We start from the raw sequence: 17,750 nt of genomic DNA, 5'->3' as shown, positions 1-17,750 counted from the left end.
CGCCCAGGGCGCCCCCGGCCTGTTGCAGCCGCCACCGCACGGCCCCTCGCCGGCCCGGGGGCCCGGGGACGTGCCGTGGGGCCGGGCGCGGGCGGGCGGGCCGGGCGAGCCGCGCCAGTTCATCTGCAACGAGTGCGGCAAGAGCTTCTCGTGGTGGTCGGCGCTCACCATCCACCAGCGCATCCACACGGGCGAGCGGCCCTACCCGTGCCCCGAGTGCGGGCGCCGCTTCAGCCAGAAGCCCAACCTGACGCGCCACCGGCGCAACCACACGGGCGAGCGGCCCTACCTGTGTGCCTCCTGCGGCCGCGGCTTCAGCCAGAAGCAGCACCTGCTCAAGCACCAGCGCGTTCACCGGGGCGCCCTGGCGCCCACCCCCAGCGCCAAGGGCGCGGCGCTCTAGGGGGCCTGGACCCAAGCAGACCCATGGGCGGGGTGGGATGCTTGCGTGGTGCGTGTGGGGAACGACCAGGAACGGTGGCTTTTAGAACCCCAGGGGGCGAGACCCTATCAAAAGGTGCTTTCTTCAAGGCTCTCAGACCTGAGAACAGAATTCCACAAGCATCCCAAAACGGGGACCGGGAAAAGTCCCGGGAAGGGCTGCGGGAGGAGGTAAGCTCAGACGTCCTCACCCTGGAGCCGGGATGTGTCTGTGACGGTTGAGGCCGTTCTGTGTCCTTCCTCGGAGGCGGGACCGCAGCCCTCGGGCACTGGGTGCGGGGGCTGTCGGCGGCCCTGGGCGAGGCTCCCTGGGTGCGATGGCGCAGGTCTGGACTGGTCAGCTGTGGCACCGGCCAGCGGCGCTCAGCTGCCAGAGAGCCCAGGGGCGTCCCTGTGGGGGAGTCTCAACACGCTGAGTGATGCCCAGGTGGGGGCTGGGGAGGGGCACGCCTATGCCCGTGCGGGGCCAGTGCCCAGCACTTAATGGCTACTCAAGACGTGTTTTTGGAAGGAGGGAATGGTTCGATGGTCTTCGACACCGAGTGCCCCGCTGCCCAGGGTGCTGTGGCGGCCGGCTTGACCCTAGGACTGGTGTGTGTGTGTGTGTGTGTGTGTGTGTGTGTGTGTGTGTGTGTGTGTGTGATGGTCAGGGGCGGGGACTCGGGGCGGGGGTGGTCTCAGCTGGGGTCTGGTACCTTGGGGAGGGACCTGCGACAGGAGAGCAGCGAATGTGCTGCTCTGACTCGGCGGGCACTGCCCGGGGTCATTATCAACGCCAGTGCTGCAGAAGAGAGAAAGGAAGGATTGACTGTCTCATGTGGCCTCCCTTCTAAGCCACCCTTCCTGTCCTCTGGGTCCTTGTGTGCTCGGAGGGATCCGTTTGCCCCAGGACGAGGGCAGGGAGCTTCGGCCATGAGCGTAGCCAGTCCCCATGGCCACTTCTTGCTGGGGGTGGAGGGCAGTATTCTCTTCCCCTGTTCCCTCTCCAAGACAATTTGATCACTTCCCACATACCGCCCTTGACCTCTAGCCCCTCGGAAGTCACCCCTCATACCCTTCCAAAAGCAGGGTCGGCTGGGGCTCTAGTGCTAGCAGAAGAGCCCAGGGCTCCAGCCCGGCTGTAGCCTTGGGCCATGTCTTCCCACAGGAGGGGAGGGGATTGCAGAGGGGGTGGGTATTGGGGTACCAGGGTTGGATAGCTGGGAAGTGGGAGGAAAAAGGGGGACCCTAGGGTGATTCTGTAGGAGGAGAAACTGCGCCTTCCTGCCTCCAGGGGCCCTCCTGGTTCTCCCTTGAACTCAGAGAAGTGTTATCTTCTCCAGGAGCTGTGCAGTCACCCTGGCTTCCGGTCACCCCTCTTCTCAGGTTTTGTTTAATCCCTCTCATCTGGCAGGAGCTCGAAGTGTTGTAGCATCGCAAAAAGACATATGGAGGTGATCCAGCTTACCTGGGTAACACAATTCTGGTGATGGTTAATGTTCAGCCAGGGCCGCTGACTCGTGGCCCAGGCCTTTGATCACAAGCCACGCTGTGTGAAACCTCACGAATGGGTGAGGTGTGCCCATCTGGGAGTTCAGGTCTGAGGACCAGCCGGGGGGCCAAATCAGAAGGGTTTTCCTAAGCACGCTCTCTGACCCAGCCCTAGGTGCTGCCCTGTCTCCCTGCAATGCCCTGCCCCTCTCCTGCAGCTCCTCCCCCAGGCTGCCCTGCTCAGGGAAGCAAAACGCTTGGGATCTCATCAAAACCCACTTTAATGATGGGCTATTTGCTTCCTCAAATTCTGAGGCCGACTCAAGCAAGCCCTGCTCCTCCAGGAAGCATCCCAGAGCTACCATGTCTGCATTAGAGCCCTGTTGAACCAGGTTCCTGAGGGGCAGGGCAGGCAGATACTGAAGAGATCAGTTGAGCAGGAGTTTCCGCACAATAGAATGTGTTATCGTTCACAAATGGCCTGTGTTTAATGATCAGGTCAATCAAACAGCGGCACTGGTGAGACGTGGGGTTAATGAGGTCTGATTGCAGCACCCCTCTCCCACCAAAGTCAGGAGAATGAATGCCTGCCTGTTCACTGACCCCAGGTGACCTACCTCTTCAAAAATGGGTGCTTTGGGTCACAATGGGGACAAGGCCAAGTCCATGAGAGTGAAGAATTACCGAGGTGCACGTCCCATTGACCAGGTTGGGATGGCAGGGTGGCACAGCAATGATTTCCTAAACAAGCCTCCAGTGTGCCAGGCGCCGTCAGACCTCAGGGATGCTGTGATAAATAAGCCATTGTCTTAGTCGGCTCGGGCCAGCATAACACCACCACAGGCTGGGAGCTTTAATGACAGACATGCGTTTCTCACAGTCCGGGAGGCTGGCAGTCCAAGATCAGGGTGCTGGCAGATTCTCTTCCTGGTGAGGGCACGGTTCCTGGCTTGCAGACGACCGCCTTTTCTAGGTGTTTTCACATGGTGGGAGGGCGGGAAGGAGTGGGGGAGAAGTAAGAGGGAGAGAAAGGACCTGGCCTCCCTCTTCTTAGACACTCATCTCACCAGGCAAACCTCACTCTCACGACTTCATTTAAACCTAATTCTCTTTTTTTTGTTTGTTTTTGTTTTTGTTTTTGTTTTTGCGGTACGCGGGCCTCTCACTGCTGTGGCCTCTCCCGTTGCGGAGCACAGGCTCCGGACGCGCAGGCTCAGCGGCCACGGCTCACGGGCCCAGCCGCTCCGCGGCACGTGGGATCCTCCCGGACCGGGGCACGAACCCGCGTCCCCCGCATCGGCAGGCGGACTCTCAACCGCCGCGCCACCAGGGAAGCCCCAAACCTAATTCTTAATTGCCTCCCAAAGGCTCCATCTCCAGATGCCACCACATTGAGGGTAGGGCTTCGACATACGAATTTGCAGGGACACAATGCAGTCCACAGCAGTCACAGACCCCGCCCTTGAGCTCCTGGGCCTTCGTGGAAACTCATTTTGATACACAGCTTGGAACGATCTATACGGTGAACCCTTCGACAAATCGTTCCCAGCCCCAGCTCTGTCAGCAAGGCGTTCTTATTCACCATCTCACCGCGAGTTATGACCTGGGCAGGGCAGTGAGATAGGGGAGGGGGAGGGGGACGGTGGGACTAGTCCAGCAGGTCACGTTGCAAGTGGATGGCCGGTCCCAGGTCTCCTGTTAGCCTGAACCTCTCCCGCTGTCACGATGGCAGTCTTCTCCGAGGGAGGCCTGGCATTGTCAACTTCAATTTTGATTCCCTTTCATTTAAAAATAAACTAGGTCAGAGAAAATTTCGGATAAGACACGCCATAAAAATCAAAGACAAGAAGGTCAGACCTATCCTCGTGGTTTACAGTTCAAAATGTTCCGGAGCATGCTGAGATTAAAGGCTTGCGTGGGGGAACAGAAAACAACCATGAGTAAATAAACCAAGATCTTAAAAGACTTATTTATAGCCCGTCCACAGCCAGGTAAGTGCCTGTCTGCGATGGGGACCCAGGACCAAGCTTGCAACACACCAGATGAGCTTGGTGGGGCTGGAGTTCCAGGAGCTGCCTTCGTCACCCTTGTGTCCTTTGTTAGGAGCAGCCTGGCAGCTGAGACAAATGACTTAGGTACGGGGAAAACGCTCCTCCTTTGCAAGGAACGTGAGCTTCGAGTCAGCTGGCCAGGCGGCAGCCTGCTTGGGAGGGTGTGCTTCCTGGCTGCCCAGCCCCAGGGAGCGGCAGGGAGAGGTGCCCTGACCAGGGGAGAGAGCGGGACCAGCAGGGACTTCGTAGAGAGCGCCTGGCAGGAGTAGGGGCTGCTGCTGCGGCCTTTGGTTTTTCTTTCTGAAGTAACTTGGGTTTGGTAAAGAACTATCCTTGGCCTTTGTCAAGAGGAGGAGTGTTGCGGCTGAAAACAGTATGTTTTCACGTATCACTGCTCTTACTAGATCCTAGCGGATGGAGGGAAATGAATGGGTCCCCGTGGTCTGACCTCTGGATTTAAAAGAGAATGGTGTCTCCCGGGTCACTCAGATCTGGAGGGGGAGCTACCCTAGAGCAGCACCGTCCAGGAGAACTTTCTGTGACGATGAAATGTTCTGTATCCGTGCTGCCCAAAACCATGGCCACCAGCCACGTGTGGCTGTCGAGCCCTTAACTGTGGCGGGTGAGGCTGAGGACCTGAAATTTCAATTTTATTTGATTTTAATTAATTTAAATGTAAAAAGTCACACGTGGGCTTCCCTGGTGGCGCAGCGGTTGCGCGTCCGCCTGCCGATGCGGGGGAACTGGGTTCGCGCCCCGGTCCGGGAGGATCCCACGTGCCGGGGAGCGGCTGGGCCCGTGAGCCGTGGCCGCTGAGCCTGCGCGTCCGGAGCCTGCGCTCCGCAACGGGAGAGGCCACAGCAGTGAGAGGCCCGCGTACCGCAAAAAAATGAATAAAATAAAAATAAAAAATAAAAAGTCACACGTGGCTGTTGGACAGTACAGCCCTGGGAATAATGCTCCTATTAAGAAGAAGTAGAAATGTTCTCTCTCACCCCTGCCCCTCACCCCAATCTAGAAGGATCTTTCTTTCGACGTTGGGAATAGTGGGTAGAGTCAGTTCTGGGGCTAAATTCTGGCTTTACCATGTAAGCTGCGGGACCTTGGGCAAGGGACCTATGTAAGGCATGTAGTGTAGTACCTGGCACACAGCAGGCAATAAATGATAGCTATGGTCATTTTAAAAATAACCTCCCCGTGTGGCTACTTGCACGGCATTTGTGGCAATGGAAGTTGTACCATGGAAGAAGAAGAAAAGGATTTTCCCCAAACAGAGCCCAGTCGCCATAGAAATTAACTGGTATCAAGCACACTGCAAGCTTAGAGGCTGAACTGATGTCCTAGGTCCCATCTTGGGTTTTAACTTCAAGGAAAAAGAACTTTGAAGCAGATGTGAACTCGTGCCCAGAGCCCCAGATCACCATTCAGGTCTCGCGGTGCCTCCCAGCCGTCAGAGCCATGTCTGGGGCCCCTCATCACTTACATTACATCGGCACACCTGCTGGCCGAGGGGCCACCTTTTCCCTCCACCACTCTTAGGCGGAATCTACAGACGTGCGTTACATTCATTCAGCAGACATTGACCAAGGGCCTATGATATGCTGGGCACTTGGGATACAGAGATGCTGAAAACACAGTCCCTGCCCTTTGAAGCTCAGGACCTGGTGGGAAAACAGAAGTGAGCTAAATCCCTATTTGAAGTCAGCACAGGTGCCTTAGGGAGGGATGTTAGGGATCACTGTCCAATCTGGGGAGACAGGAGGAGCTGGTGGGGGACAGCATGGCCACCTAGCTGAGCGCAGAAGCCCTGGGGATGCAGCCCAGAGCCGGGGGAGCCAGAGGATGGCAGGCTGATCTCTGCGAGGGACCACGCGGGTCCAGAAGAGTACCTGGGGATCGTTTGTCCAGCCGGTGTACCCTGGAGGCGGGGGAGGGGACACAGTGCCCTGGGCAGGACTCCAGCACAGGCCTCTTCCCAGAATGAGGTCACGGGCCAGCTGTTCTTGGCTGTGAGAAGCCCAGGCCTTTGTTAGGGGCCAGAGAGCAGCTGTCACATGAGCCTTGTGGAGCGGTGGGGATCTCCATGCCAGCCTTTGGCCCTGCCTGTGCGAAGAAGCATGGCTGCCTTTGCAGAATGTTTCCGCGCTTCCATTCTATTGGGCTCAGCGCGGCACGTGAAAACGGAAGGGGAGATGCGTGTGGGAGTGTATGTGTACGAAACCAGAGAAACGAAGTGACTCAGCATAAGTCACACACACAGAGGCAGAGCAGGGGATGGAGGCCTCCCAGAGCCCTTGGCGTTCCCACTGAGAGAGATGAGTTATAGGTAGTGGTGTCTGCTTCCCCTCCCCCTGTCCCCGGCTGTGTTCCTTTCTATGTTGGCACAGGTTACCTAGAAAATGCTGCTAAAAATATAGGTGACATCCTCAGGTATATTATTGATTTTGCCTTTGAAAAAATCTGGTCATTTACTAAGTGTCCCCATTTCTCCTGCAGCCTGCGGGAGGGATGAAAGCTGGTCCCTCTGGCAGGTGACAACTTTTGCGACAGGAGCTGGAGAGCTGGGAGGCATGGCTGTTCCATGAACCGAGCTCCACAGGCCCCGGGGCGGAGTGTGGGTATGGGTTATCATCAGTGGTTAGGGGGTCCTTTTGTCAATGCCAGGGGAGCGCCCTGGGGTAAACATCTATACTGGTGGATTCATTTCTTTGGGCTTCCCAGAATTCCCTCCCTGTTGCCTCTATTTGAAATACCAATCTCCTTGGGATGTCTCACTTGTGAAGCTCCACATACCTCGGTGAGGGGCTACAGGAGCAGCATGGATGGAGGTGGGGGGGGGGTCCTTGAGAGGCTGAGAGTGACCCAGGGTGGACCTGCTGGGATGGACTGGTCCACGGGATGAGCTGTGAAAGCTGGCAGGCCTGACCTTCAGGTCTGGTGTCGGGAGAAAGGGATTGGTTTTACTCCCAGGGTTGGACCCCGCCTGGAATTCATTTCCCAGGCTCTGAAAGGCACACTGGGCGCCTGCCGAGTTGCAGGCGGGACTTCCTGAGGCTGGGAGGCCTGTGTCTTCTAGAGCCCCTCATCAGGGATAATGCCACCCTAACAGCCATATCCACTGTGTGCTGTAAGGAGCCCTGCCTGGACCTTCCGGAATTCCAGCTGCTTCATCCACCCGGCTGCTACAGAGGGCCGGGGAAGAAAAGGCTAGCTGATGTTCCTCTAGCGCTTTTAATTTAAAAAATCATTTTCCTTCTCCAGCTTCAGTTTCTTTGTCTATAAAATGTAAATTTGGAAGCATTTTCTCACTCTGGATGAGATGATTACTTCTCATCCCGGTTGGCACACTGTTTCTGTTTGCAGGTCGAGATACCAGAGTGATGCCAGGGAGAGTGAGCTGGGCCTCCCTTTCCACTGAGCTCTGCCACTTAGAGCTGTGGGTCGCAGGGGAGTAGGGAGGGTGGGGGAGCTGCTCTGCGTTTCGATTTTATTTTACTTTCCCATCTATGAAATGGGATAATAATACCAGTATAACTTAGACGGCACATGATTATTGGAAGGCTCCCGCGAGATAATATATGACAAAGGACATTGTAATAAGAGAAGTAATATATAAGTAAGGGGTATTATTAAATGGCATTTGGAAACGAATTCAGCCCCGCCCTGTCCACGCCAGCTGGTTCCCCTGGGTGTTATAAATGGCTCTTTCACAGGATATCTTTGTTTTGACTATAATGGGCTCACTTCCGAAGAGGACTGGACCGTAGGGGTATAAGTGTCTCCTCTATTCCGCCATTCATCCCAATAGCATAACCCGAGCCATATGGTAGGGTGGGCTCTATCTCCCACCCATGAAACCCCTGCTCAGAAAGGCTCTGCCGGCGGCGTTCCTGCGTTCACTCCCTTCTCTCTCTTGCAAGGAAAGGCTCTGTCCCTCCAGCGCCCCCAGACCCACTTTCCTAGGCGCTGGGGTCCGTTTGCGGGCCTGACCAGGCTAGCCCTGCCGTAGGATGAGGGAGGTGAGAACGAGGCTCTAACTGCTGAACTGGGGCCTCGGGGAATCCTGAACCGGGAATGGCTGGGGCAGGGGGCCCGGGGAGAGTTGGGGCGAGCCGGCCCTTGGGGCGTTCTGCCCCCGGACCGGCCCCCGCCTGGTTCCCTCTCCTGTCCCGGCGGGCGCTGGGCTCGCAGCCCTCCTTGTTCCGCCAGCCAGGTTGTTGGCGAGTTAGACCTCCCAGCCTCACGGGGCTGCTGTGCGGCTGCGGCGACGTCGGCGACTGCGGCGCTGCGGAGGAGACGGAGGGCTGGGGAGGCGGCGCCACGTGAGTCCCGGGCCAGGCCAGGGCTGGGGCCTCGGCGGGAGATTACCGTATTTACCGAGGCCAGTGCCGGCCCCTGGGGGCGGGTCACTGCAGGCGCGCTACCGTATTTGCCGGGAGCCGCGCAGACCCTTTCCGGGAGTGGCGAGCGCAGCGACTTAATTATGTATTTATCCAGGGTTGCGTGGTTCCCCCCGGGCGCTGCGGGAGCGGGAGGGCGTGGGTTGCATGAATTCCCTAAGGGAGCCGGGGCTTGCAGCGGAATGGGGTGGGTTGCTGCAGCAGAGTGGGAGGCCTACATATTTTAGTGGGGGTGGGGTTGCGACGCAGAGTTTACCATATTTCTCCAGGATCGCTCCGGCCCCGGGAATTGGCAAGGCTGTGCGCGGGGGGGTCGGGTGGGTGGGGTCAGCTCTTCTGATTAATGCCGCTATTTGAAAAGAACAGCGGTGCGGGAGGCTGGCCGTCTTTATGAGGGTGAGGGAGAAGGGGCGCGGGAGGCGCTGCGGAGAGTTACCGTATTTGCCTTGGGCAGCGCAGACTCGAGGAGAGAGCCACTGCTGGAGGCCGGAGGAACTGGGGCGCAGCCTGGTCTGTGAGTGTGGGATGGGATGGAGGAACCTGGGGGAGACAGGGGGGCCATGGCCTTGGACCCTCTCGCGGGCGGGGCCCTTGGTCAGGGGTATAGCTGGGAGAGCGGGGAGGCTGCCCAGAGACAAGGCCGGGCTGAGATTGGCCAAGGGGACGGTGATGACCTGTCTTTGCAAATGTGCATGCAGCTGCCTGGGGAAAGACTTGTGGGTGGGGTCTATTGCAGGTAGTACTTGTCCCCTTCCCCTGGGTGAGTGGTGTTCCATCCCAGCCTGAGGGTAGGGGGAGACAGAGGGGGTGCCTCTGGGACCCCACTCTGCCGATAGGTCCACTGAGGTTGTGGTTAGCAGAGAGATCTGGAAGTGTGGAGAAGGTCTGCATGGAGGACCAGGGGAAGGGCCAGCAAGCTTCCCAGTTGGGGGTGGGGGAGTGCAGGGGAGTGGCCAGCTCATTCCCTCCGAGCAGGCCTCAGCGCTCTGCGGGAGCAGGAGCCTAGGGTTTTGGGGAGGCGTGAGGGTGGTGGCCGCAGTCAGTGCCCCAGAAGCAGTGGTCCTTTGGGTATGGATGGCTCTGTGATGGTGGCCAGGAGGGTGGTGGTCGTGTGTGTGTGTGTGTGTGTGTGTTTTGAGGGGAGCTTAGCTGGTGAGCAGCTACTATGTTGAAAAGAGCTTTTGACAGTGAGGAAACTTAAGGCCTAGTCCTGGTTCAAGAAGCAGTGGTCCTTTGGGTATGGATGGCTCTGTGAGTGTGGGTGGCCAGGTGGTGGTCGTGTGTGTGTGTGTGTGTGTGTGTGTGTTTTGAGGGGAGCTTAGCTGGTGAGCAGCTACTATGTTGAAAAGAGCTTTTGACAGTGAGGAAACTTAAGGCCTAGTCCTGGTTCACCTTGCTGTGTGACCCTGGGCAAGTAGGGGGGCCTCACTGAGCCTCAGTTTCCCCATCTATAAAATGGGGTTCAATAAGCCTGCCCCTTCCTCAGGGCTGTTGTGAGGACAGTGGGAAACAATTTGAGAGGAACCCGGTGCCCTGGGAAAGAGGATCCTTAGGAGAAGCAGTGTGAACGGGATGGAACTGAACTTGGGGGTGTTTGTTGAGCTTTGAGTGTTCCTCAGCCTTGGGCCGGGCTTTGCTGGGGCGCTGCCAGATGCCAAGAGGAATCAAGCTGAGACCCGCCCTCTGGGAGCTCACACTGTGGTTCAGTGACTTGCAAACCTTTTACAGGCATGCCTCATTTTGCTAAACAAAGAGCTGCTGCCTTAATGTTTAACTGAGGTTACTTTCAAGTTAGCAGGGCTTTTGTTTCTTTTTTGAAGCTTTGCAAAAATATCTTTAAACCACTGTTGACCCACCCTTCCCTCCAGATTGGGGATGCACCTCCCTACCCCCCTCTTGAGAATCTGGTTGGAGAGATAAGACGCATCCAGGTTCAGTATAACTTAAAATACTAGGAGTCCCTGAATATTACTTATCAGCATTTATTCAATGCCTTGTGTGGGAGGCACAGTGTTTGATGCGGGGCATAAAAGGAAGCAGCTCTGTCCTTAAGGTGCTCACAGGGCAGGGAGACAGAGGTGGCCTGACAGACCAGCATGCTGTGTGATGAGTGAGGGTCACAGAGTTGGGTCACGTGGCTCAGGAGGGGCTGGAGAGGTCAAGGAAGGATTCTAGCAGGGAAGTGTCATTTTAGAAAGGCCTGAAGGAGGGGTAGGATGTGATTAGGGGTAGAGGAGACAGAAGGGCATTCCAGCAGGGGGACACAGGCTCGAACAGGATTGGAGAGTGGCGGGTTCTGGAAGCCGTGGGAGCCCGGGGGAGTGTCCTCCCTGAGGCTGGGGCCTGGGTGACCCTCGGGTGCCCCCTGACTACTCGCTCTGCTTCTGCTTCCCCAGGGGCCGGTGACTGTAGCCGGAAGTGCCCATGACCGAACTGGCGTCCTCCGGGGACAGGTCCCCTGCGGGGGACGGGGAGGAGGGCCTGGGGGACGATCGAGGCCTGGTCATCCACCACCCCGCGGAGGAGCAGCCGCTCCGCTGCCCCCTGTGCGGCCAGACCTTCTCGCAGCAGCCCAGCCTGGTGCGGCACCAGAAGGCGCATGCCGGGGTGGGCCGCGCGGCTGCCTTCGTGTGCCCCGAGTGCGGCAAGGCCTTCAGCGTCAAGCACAACCTCGAGGTGCATCAGCGCACCCACACGGGCGAGCGGCCCTTCCCCTGCCCCGAGTGCGGGCGCTGCTTCAGCCTCAAGCAGAACCTGCTCACGCACCAGCGTATCCACAGCGGCGAGAAGCCGCACCAATGCGCGCAGTGCGGCCGCTGCTTCCGCGAGCCGCGCTTCCTGCTCAACCACCAGCGCACCCACGCGCGCATGCCCGCGCCGCACCCGCGCCGCCCCGGCGTCTTCGGGGAGCGGAGGCCCTACTTCTGCGCCCGCTGCGGCAAGAGCTTCGCGCGCGAAGGCTCGCTCAAGACCCACCAGCGCAGCCACGGCCACGGGCCCGAGGGCCAGGCGGCCCATTTAGGCCGCGTGCTCTGATGCGCGCTGGACCTGCTGCCTCCGTCTGTTTTCTGCCCCAGAGCCGCATCCGTGACCTCTGGAGATGGCGCTGGCCTTCGGCCCCCTCTCTGGCTGGGATCCCGGCCAGACTGGGAGGGCTGGCTTGGGGTCTCAAAGGAGTGGGCCGCCTCCTTCCGCTCCTTCCCCAGGACCCTCTGGCTGGCTGCCCACGGCTGCTTTGGGCCCCTGCGTTGGTTTTCCTCCGCAGGCGCACCCGGCTTAGAGCAGGTGAGCCCCTGCGCTGGCCAGAGCCCATCTCAGGCTTGTTCGGGGTCAGGTGGGGACAGGTGAGGGAGGTGGGGCGTACCGAGCTCCTAGGTCTACGACTAGCTTCTTACTAGATCTTCTTTCCCTGAATGTCGGAATTGAGGGCGACCTGGAGAGGGTACTCTCCACAGTCCTCAGGCCCACGCCCAGCCCCTAGGGTCTCCTGGCACCAGCGCTTACTCTTCGGTACCCTTGAGAAGTCATTTCACTTCGTGACCCAGTTTGCTTATCAGTGAGTCGGGGCCAAGGATGAGGGCTCCTCCTCCCTGGGATGTTGTGGGATTGTAATAGCTGTTAGCAGACGAGAGAGGGGGACGTCATTAACTGAGTGCCCCAGCGTGCCACGCAGTGCGCTGCGCAGGGCTCTCGGGAGGAGCACAGCCTCAGGCCCTGTCCCCTGGGGCGCTCGCGCCTACAGGGTGATGCTGATTGTTGGCTCTCATGGGGACAGACTGCAAAGTGCTCTGGGAGGCGAGGTGAATGGTGTCGCCCAAGGCAGTTGGATGGTTTGAACTGGGTCCTGGGGACGAATAGGGAGAGCAAGGGTGTGGAAGGTTTCCAAGGCAGGGGTCCTACCTTGGAGGCTCACAGCTGCTCTACAGAGGACTTGGTGGCGGGGAGAGGGGACACTGAGATGTGTAATGGGGAGAGCCCAGTGGTCTCAAGTGCGGTTCAGGGACACCTGGAAGCACTGAGGAGAGAGGGAAGTGGGACGGACAGGAGCCTCGAGGGTCCTGGGGACATCCGGGCAAAAGAAAGTGAGGCCCCCCCCCCCCGCCAAGAGGCTTGGCCAAGGTCATGCAGAGAGAAAGGGGAGAGCCAGGACCTGTCCCCCGGGCCTCAGATTCCAAGGCGGTGCTTGGAGGCATGGTCTTCTCAGCCGTTTGGCAGACAAGGACGCCGAGGCTCACCCAGGCTGGCCCGAAGTCACCCGTAGGAGCCAGCGGTGCAGCGGTGGAAGCCTGGACCTCATTTTGGGTTCTCGACCCCAAGACCCTTCATTTCTACCGTATCATTGTTAAGAGAGGCTATTACAGGAGGGAAAATGGGGCTTTGGGGATGTGGGAGTGTGAGCCCGGGCAGGGGCATCGCTAGGGGCTGTGGGTGTCTGAAGGGGACATGGCGTCCCGGGTAGTGGGTTGGGAGGAAGGAGGCTGGGGGCTGGCAGAGGACCTGCTCTCACAGAGCCCTTGTTCCACGTCCAGTCCCGTGCTCAGCGCTGGAGACCCATCCCTGCCCTCTTCCCTTCCTTAGAGCCACGGGGCTTCTCAGCGATCAGTTGTCCTCTGCCTGCCGCCCCTAGGTGGCTGTTGCGCTGTGGACTGGTACTTAGTGGTGGAGATTAAGAGATTAAATCGGGACCCAGGACATCTGGAACCAGTCACCAAGTGCCCTGAACCCACGTTGTCTCATTGGTGAATGGGATTAGTAATCCTTGCATGCTTGGCAGGGGCTAAGAGGACTCAAAGACCTGGATGGGTGCAGGGGGCCCATGACTGCTTCATCCTAGCCCTGGAGAGAGGGCTGACGGGGGCGGGGCAGGGCCGCGTCCCACCCCAGACCTGACCCTGGTCTCTTTGTCTTTGTGGACAGATGTGGAGTGTACAGCGCCTCTGGGCTGTGTGCAAGGCACATCTGACACAGTGACTAGGACTGGGGCCCTGGGCCTGTGCCCCGGCATGAGGACACGTCCCCTAAGAAGACGTACCTCGGGAGGTGACAGCAGAGGGACCGATGGAGCCTGGAATTGGAGGCAGGTTCTGCACCCTGGTGGAAAAACTCCCCGGACCTGCTGGGAGTCACAGCCGAAGAAGAGCTCGTGCTGGCCGCCTGGCTGTAAACCTCCACTCTCCCGTGGCAGCGGGGACGGTGCCCGTGTGGGGAGCCTGCTTCTCTGCTCCCGCCTGGCCCACCAGAGACGGGAGGTGAATTGCCTACGAGAACACAGCAAGTTGGTAGCAGACTCGGCTCCAGAGGCAAGACCTTCCCTCAGGTGTGCACGTACCTGCAGGCTTCACTCTCCTTTCAGAGCAACGTTCTTCACGCTTTTGGGGTCGTGAAGCCCTCTGACAAGATGGCAAGGGTTATGAACCTTCTCCCCAGGAAGACACAGATAGTCACGTAGATGCAAGAATCTACGAGCGATCCCGGGAGCTCCGGGACTCCAGGCTGAGATCCTTGGCCCCGGGACTAACCCGCCACTCCCTCCTTACCTGACACAGAGCCCCGGGTCAGGGCCTACATTCGAGTAGCATTTCATCCGCTGCCCTCCCCAACCCCTGCCCTTCCTTCCCTTGTTCAGGAATAAAGAATTCTGAGGAGGGCCCTCTTTTAGTCACTCTCTTCTCCCAGACCCAACAAACAGCGCATCAGCTTTCTGGAGCCTCACTTCCCTTCCCCAGATGTTGCTGGAAGCTCGCTGGGCTGGGCTGGTGTTCTCTGGTTTGCGGTTGCTTGCTCTGGCTGTACCTGGCTGCCGCTCGGCAGGATGGGGGGAAGGCTGGTGGGGAAGTGGAGCCTCCCTGCTGGGGCCCGCCGGCTCCGGGCAGGGAGGGAGGCTGGTAGACAAGCTTCTGTGTGTCCGGACTTCACAGCGGAACAAGAGGAGGGTGGTACCGGGCCAGCAGCAGGGTGAGGGCTCCTCCGGGCTTCACACCTGAGCAGGTTGGCCTGGAGCTCCCCAGCCTCCCCAGACTGGACCACCCATCAGAAAAGGTGGGACCGACTAGGGCCGGGCTGGGTTTTGATGACAGCCAGACTTCGTGAGGTCGGTTATAGTTGGTGAAACCCTTGGAGGTGGGGAGAGGCCTTTAGTCATGACGTGTAGGTCGAATCCCAGGGACGTGAGTGCTGGGGCGAGTGGGGGAGTTGTGTTGAGGTGAGAGGTCCCAGGGCTGAGCTGAGGTTTGGTCAGGGTTGCCAGGAGGCCCCCATGGGTTTCTGTCTCCAGTGCAGTTTGCATGTAGGTTCTTATTGACTGTCTGCCATATGCCTGGCTCTGGGATGACAGGCCGCTCTGGGGGAGGTCAGAGAAATGAGGCCCTGTGCTTCTGGAACTTCCTTCTCTCTGATCCTTGGCCTAACCCGGGGGACCCTCACAGATGCCCCTTCTCCTCCCATCTCCCTCCTCGGTCCTGCCTCTCTTTCCCCTGCTGTTGCTCTGGCCCGTGCCCTCCTCCTCCCCCCGGCTAAGCCCTCTTCTCCACCAGGCTGCCTCCCCAACAACCACCAAGCCCACATTCCGCCCTCCTCTGAACAGTCCCTGTGTTAACACACTATCACACGCCTGAAATTTGTGTGGAGTCTTATGCAGTAAGTCCCCTACATGTGAACCTTCAAACTGCGAACTTTCAGAGATGGGAGCGTGCAATCCATCAGCGTCAGGCGTGAGTGAAATTGTCGCTTGCCCTCCAATTGTGTTAGTTGGGCACCTAAGCTAACTTTGCTGGACGTATGAACAAATTGGACTTACGAACATGCTCTTGGAACAGAACCCGTGCGTATGTAGGGGACATATGGTACTCCTGTTTCCCGTGTGTGTGTGTGTGTGTGTGTGTGCACGTGCGTGTGCGTGTGAAACCTCCACTGAGACTGGGAGGGCCCTGAAGGCAAGGGCTGTGTCGTTCCTTCTTGAACCCCAGCAGGGTCTAGCACAGGGCTGGGCTCGTAACACTCAGGAAGTACTTGCCGACTGGCTGGTGGGTCCAGTGCTGGAGCCTGTGGGGTGGAAGGTGATGGGAGGTGTGTCGGGGAGAGGGACGTGAGTTCTGTGGTGAGTGCATCTTATTGGCTGTGGGCTGGCTTTCCTGGACAATACCAGCCGCAGGAGGCCTTGGGTTCTCCCCTCCTCGGGGCGGTGGATCAGGAGAGAGCCGCCCCCCATCGACTCCGCAGGAGCGTGTGTCAATGGATGTCCAGGCTGGACGTCCCCATAGGTTGCTGACACTTGCTGGAGCTGACCAAGGAGAATCAACGTTCTCTCAACATCAGCTCATGTGAGGAGTGGTCGTTTGGGGCTCAGCTGGGAGCAGGGAGGTGGCCTCCAGCTCCGCCTCCATCATTTCTTGAGGAGTTACGTTCAAGGTCGCATAGCTCAAGAGCCACGGCAGTGAGTCAGCTCGGGCTTCCCCCATATGGATAATGACCACTACTTGGATGTGGGTCATGGATACCGGGGCCCCTTGGGGTAGTCGCCCGGCAGCTTGCTCAACGCACAGTGAGGCAGACCTGCTGAGAACCTTCGAGGTGGTTCCCGCGGCACCCGAGTGCGGGGCCACTCCGGGGCTGGCCCATCCCCACCCAGAGGCCCTGGCTGGTCGCATCTCTCTCCTGGCTCTGGTCTCCTTATCTGCTTCTCCTGCCTCGTGGGTCGCGAGAATCGGATGAATGTGTATATACGCTGTGCGCGCTGCAAAGCCCCACGTAGGGGCCGGGGCTGCCGTCGTTGTCCTGCAGCTGTCTCCTGCCGCAGGGGGGCCCGGCCGCTGACGCTTCACTTCCCAGCCCCGGAGTCTTCTGCAGCAGGAGGCCCTGGAGAGCGGCGTCACGCCAGGCCTGCCACCGCGTTGCCGAGACTTGGATGAGCGATTTTCCTCCTGTTCCTGGTGAGGGGCTGGGCCTGGTCATGGCCAAGGCTCGCTCCAGAACCTTCCTTCTGTGCCTCGCTCTTTGATCCGGATTTGGGGCTGCATCAGTTGTCTCTATCGGCCAAAGAGGGTCCTGAGTGGTAGCAACTCAACGACAGGGTCTCTGAGACCTGGGGCTGACGGCGGTGAATCGGGCAGGATCCTTGTTCAACTCAAATCCACGAACACCGTAAAGGGGAACCGCAGGCTCCGTCACTGAGAAGGGCAGGGACTTGACCGTGACGCCGGCTCTGCCCTCCTTCATGTCAGCTGCCTCCCCACCTCGCGGGGCAGGAAGGAGCGGGCAGTAGCTGGGCCCTCCGCCAGCTCGGGCTCAGCTCCTTCCCTGATGGTCTGAACCCCTTGCAGGGCTGACTGTCATCGGCTGGAATCGGTCGACGCTTGTTGCCAGGGCAGTGGCTGCACCGGGCGTGGGGAACGCCACGCGCTAGATGGCCAGGCCTGGGCACACACCGCCTGGAGGGGGTCAGCTCCGCCTGGAGCCCGTGGTCTGCACGTGGGGAAGGGACGGTTCACCAGGGGAACCCAGAGGCGGGAAGGCGGGCGAGTGGACTGCAGGTGTCTCTGCCCAGCAGCCTGGTGGCTTGTTATAACCGCAAGATCGCAGGCCCCCCCTCCCGACTCTAATCAGAAACGGCATTAAAAAATATACAATAACACCAACGGGTTTTTTATTATTATTATTATTTTAAAATATTTATTTATTTTGGCTGCGCCGGGTCTTAGTTGGGGACACAGACTCTTTAGTTGGTGGCTTTAGTTGGTGCGGGCTCTAGTTCCCCGGCCAGGCATCGAACCCGGGCCCCCTGTGTTGGGAGTGCAGAGTCTTATGCACCGGACCACCAGGGAAGTCCCAGAAACTGCCTTTTAACAAGATGCTCAGGCCTTCGTCGTGTGTGCAGGTGGTCTGCCCTACCTCACCTCCCCCCTCTTTGAGGGGGGCCTTTTGACTCCGACATGCCATTGAACTTACTGTCCAAAGGGAACAGACTGAGGTGTGTTTTTTCTTAGGCAGCTTGTGGGGTGTAGAGACGAGACGCTGCCTCCACCAGGGTCCGGGAGCCCATCCACGGTCGCCCCCCCCCCCCGCCGCCCTGGGGACCAGAGCATTCATCAGCCGTGCCCATCCTGACCTGGCCGGCCCAGCCTGGCTTTATGAGAATTTTCCATTAGCACAGAACACAGCACAGGAGAGAAAAGCCCAGGAAAAGGCCAGCCCCGAGAAAGCAGAGCAGTTCCTCCACCTGATCTCTGCACCCACCTTATGACCCCCCTTGAAAACATCACGAAGCCTCACTTTCCTCACCCTAATAACGCCCAAGTGAGAGGATGTGTGCCATGGATGCTGTGTGCCCCGCTGGATCCCCTTTCCAAGCTATCGTGGGCATCGGCTGGTAATGGTTCACAGCTGCCTAGCT

The 17,750-nt window shown here is 58.8% G+C and overlaps 2 protein-coding genes across 3 annotated transcripts in view; both read left to right on the top strand.

Annotated features, from left to right (window-relative positions):
• ZNF775 (zinc finger protein 775) overlaps nt 1–1,034 on the top strand; it is a 24,105-nt gene extending 23,071 nt beyond the window's left edge. Inside the window, exon 5 of the mRNA XM_055084745.1 lies at nt 1–1,034. This exon is cut by the window's left edge and continues 42 nt beyond it. Within this exon, the coding sequence (XP_054940720.1) occupies nt 1–403 (403 nt within the window). The 3' untranslated portion in view covers nt 404–1,034.
• Nucleotides 540–14,007, top strand: LOC102995132 (zinc finger and SCAN domain-containing protein 2). 2 transcript variants are annotated; one of them, XM_028489595.1, is made up of 3 exons: nt 540–612; nt 10,759–11,647; nt 13,280–14,007. In XM_028489595.1, exon 2 carries the CDS (start codon nt 10,787–10,789, stop codon nt 11,396–11,398), a length of 612 nt encoding a protein of 203 aa, XP_028345396.1. In that variant the 5' UTR covers nt 540–612; nt 10,759–10,786; the 3' UTR covers nt 11,399–11,647; nt 13,280–14,007. The 2 variants fall into 2 exon arrangements, with proteins under 2 accessions (XP_028345396.1, XP_054940719.1); XM_055084744.1 differs by lacking the exon at nt 13,280–14,007 and adding an exon at nt 12,990–13,046.
• Nucleotides 14,008–17,750: the final 3,743 nt, after the last annotated feature.

This window comes from Physeter macrocephalus, chromosome 5, assembly GCF_002837175.3.
Source record: "Physeter macrocephalus isolate SW-GA chromosome 5, ASM283717v5, whole genome shotgun sequence".
NCBI classification, from domain to species: domain Eukaryota; kingdom Metazoa; phylum Chordata; class Mammalia; order Artiodactyla; family Physeteridae; genus Physeter; species Physeter macrocephalus.
Note: the sequence above shows the minus strand (reverse complement) of the source record. Positions and strands in the feature narration are given on the sequence as shown.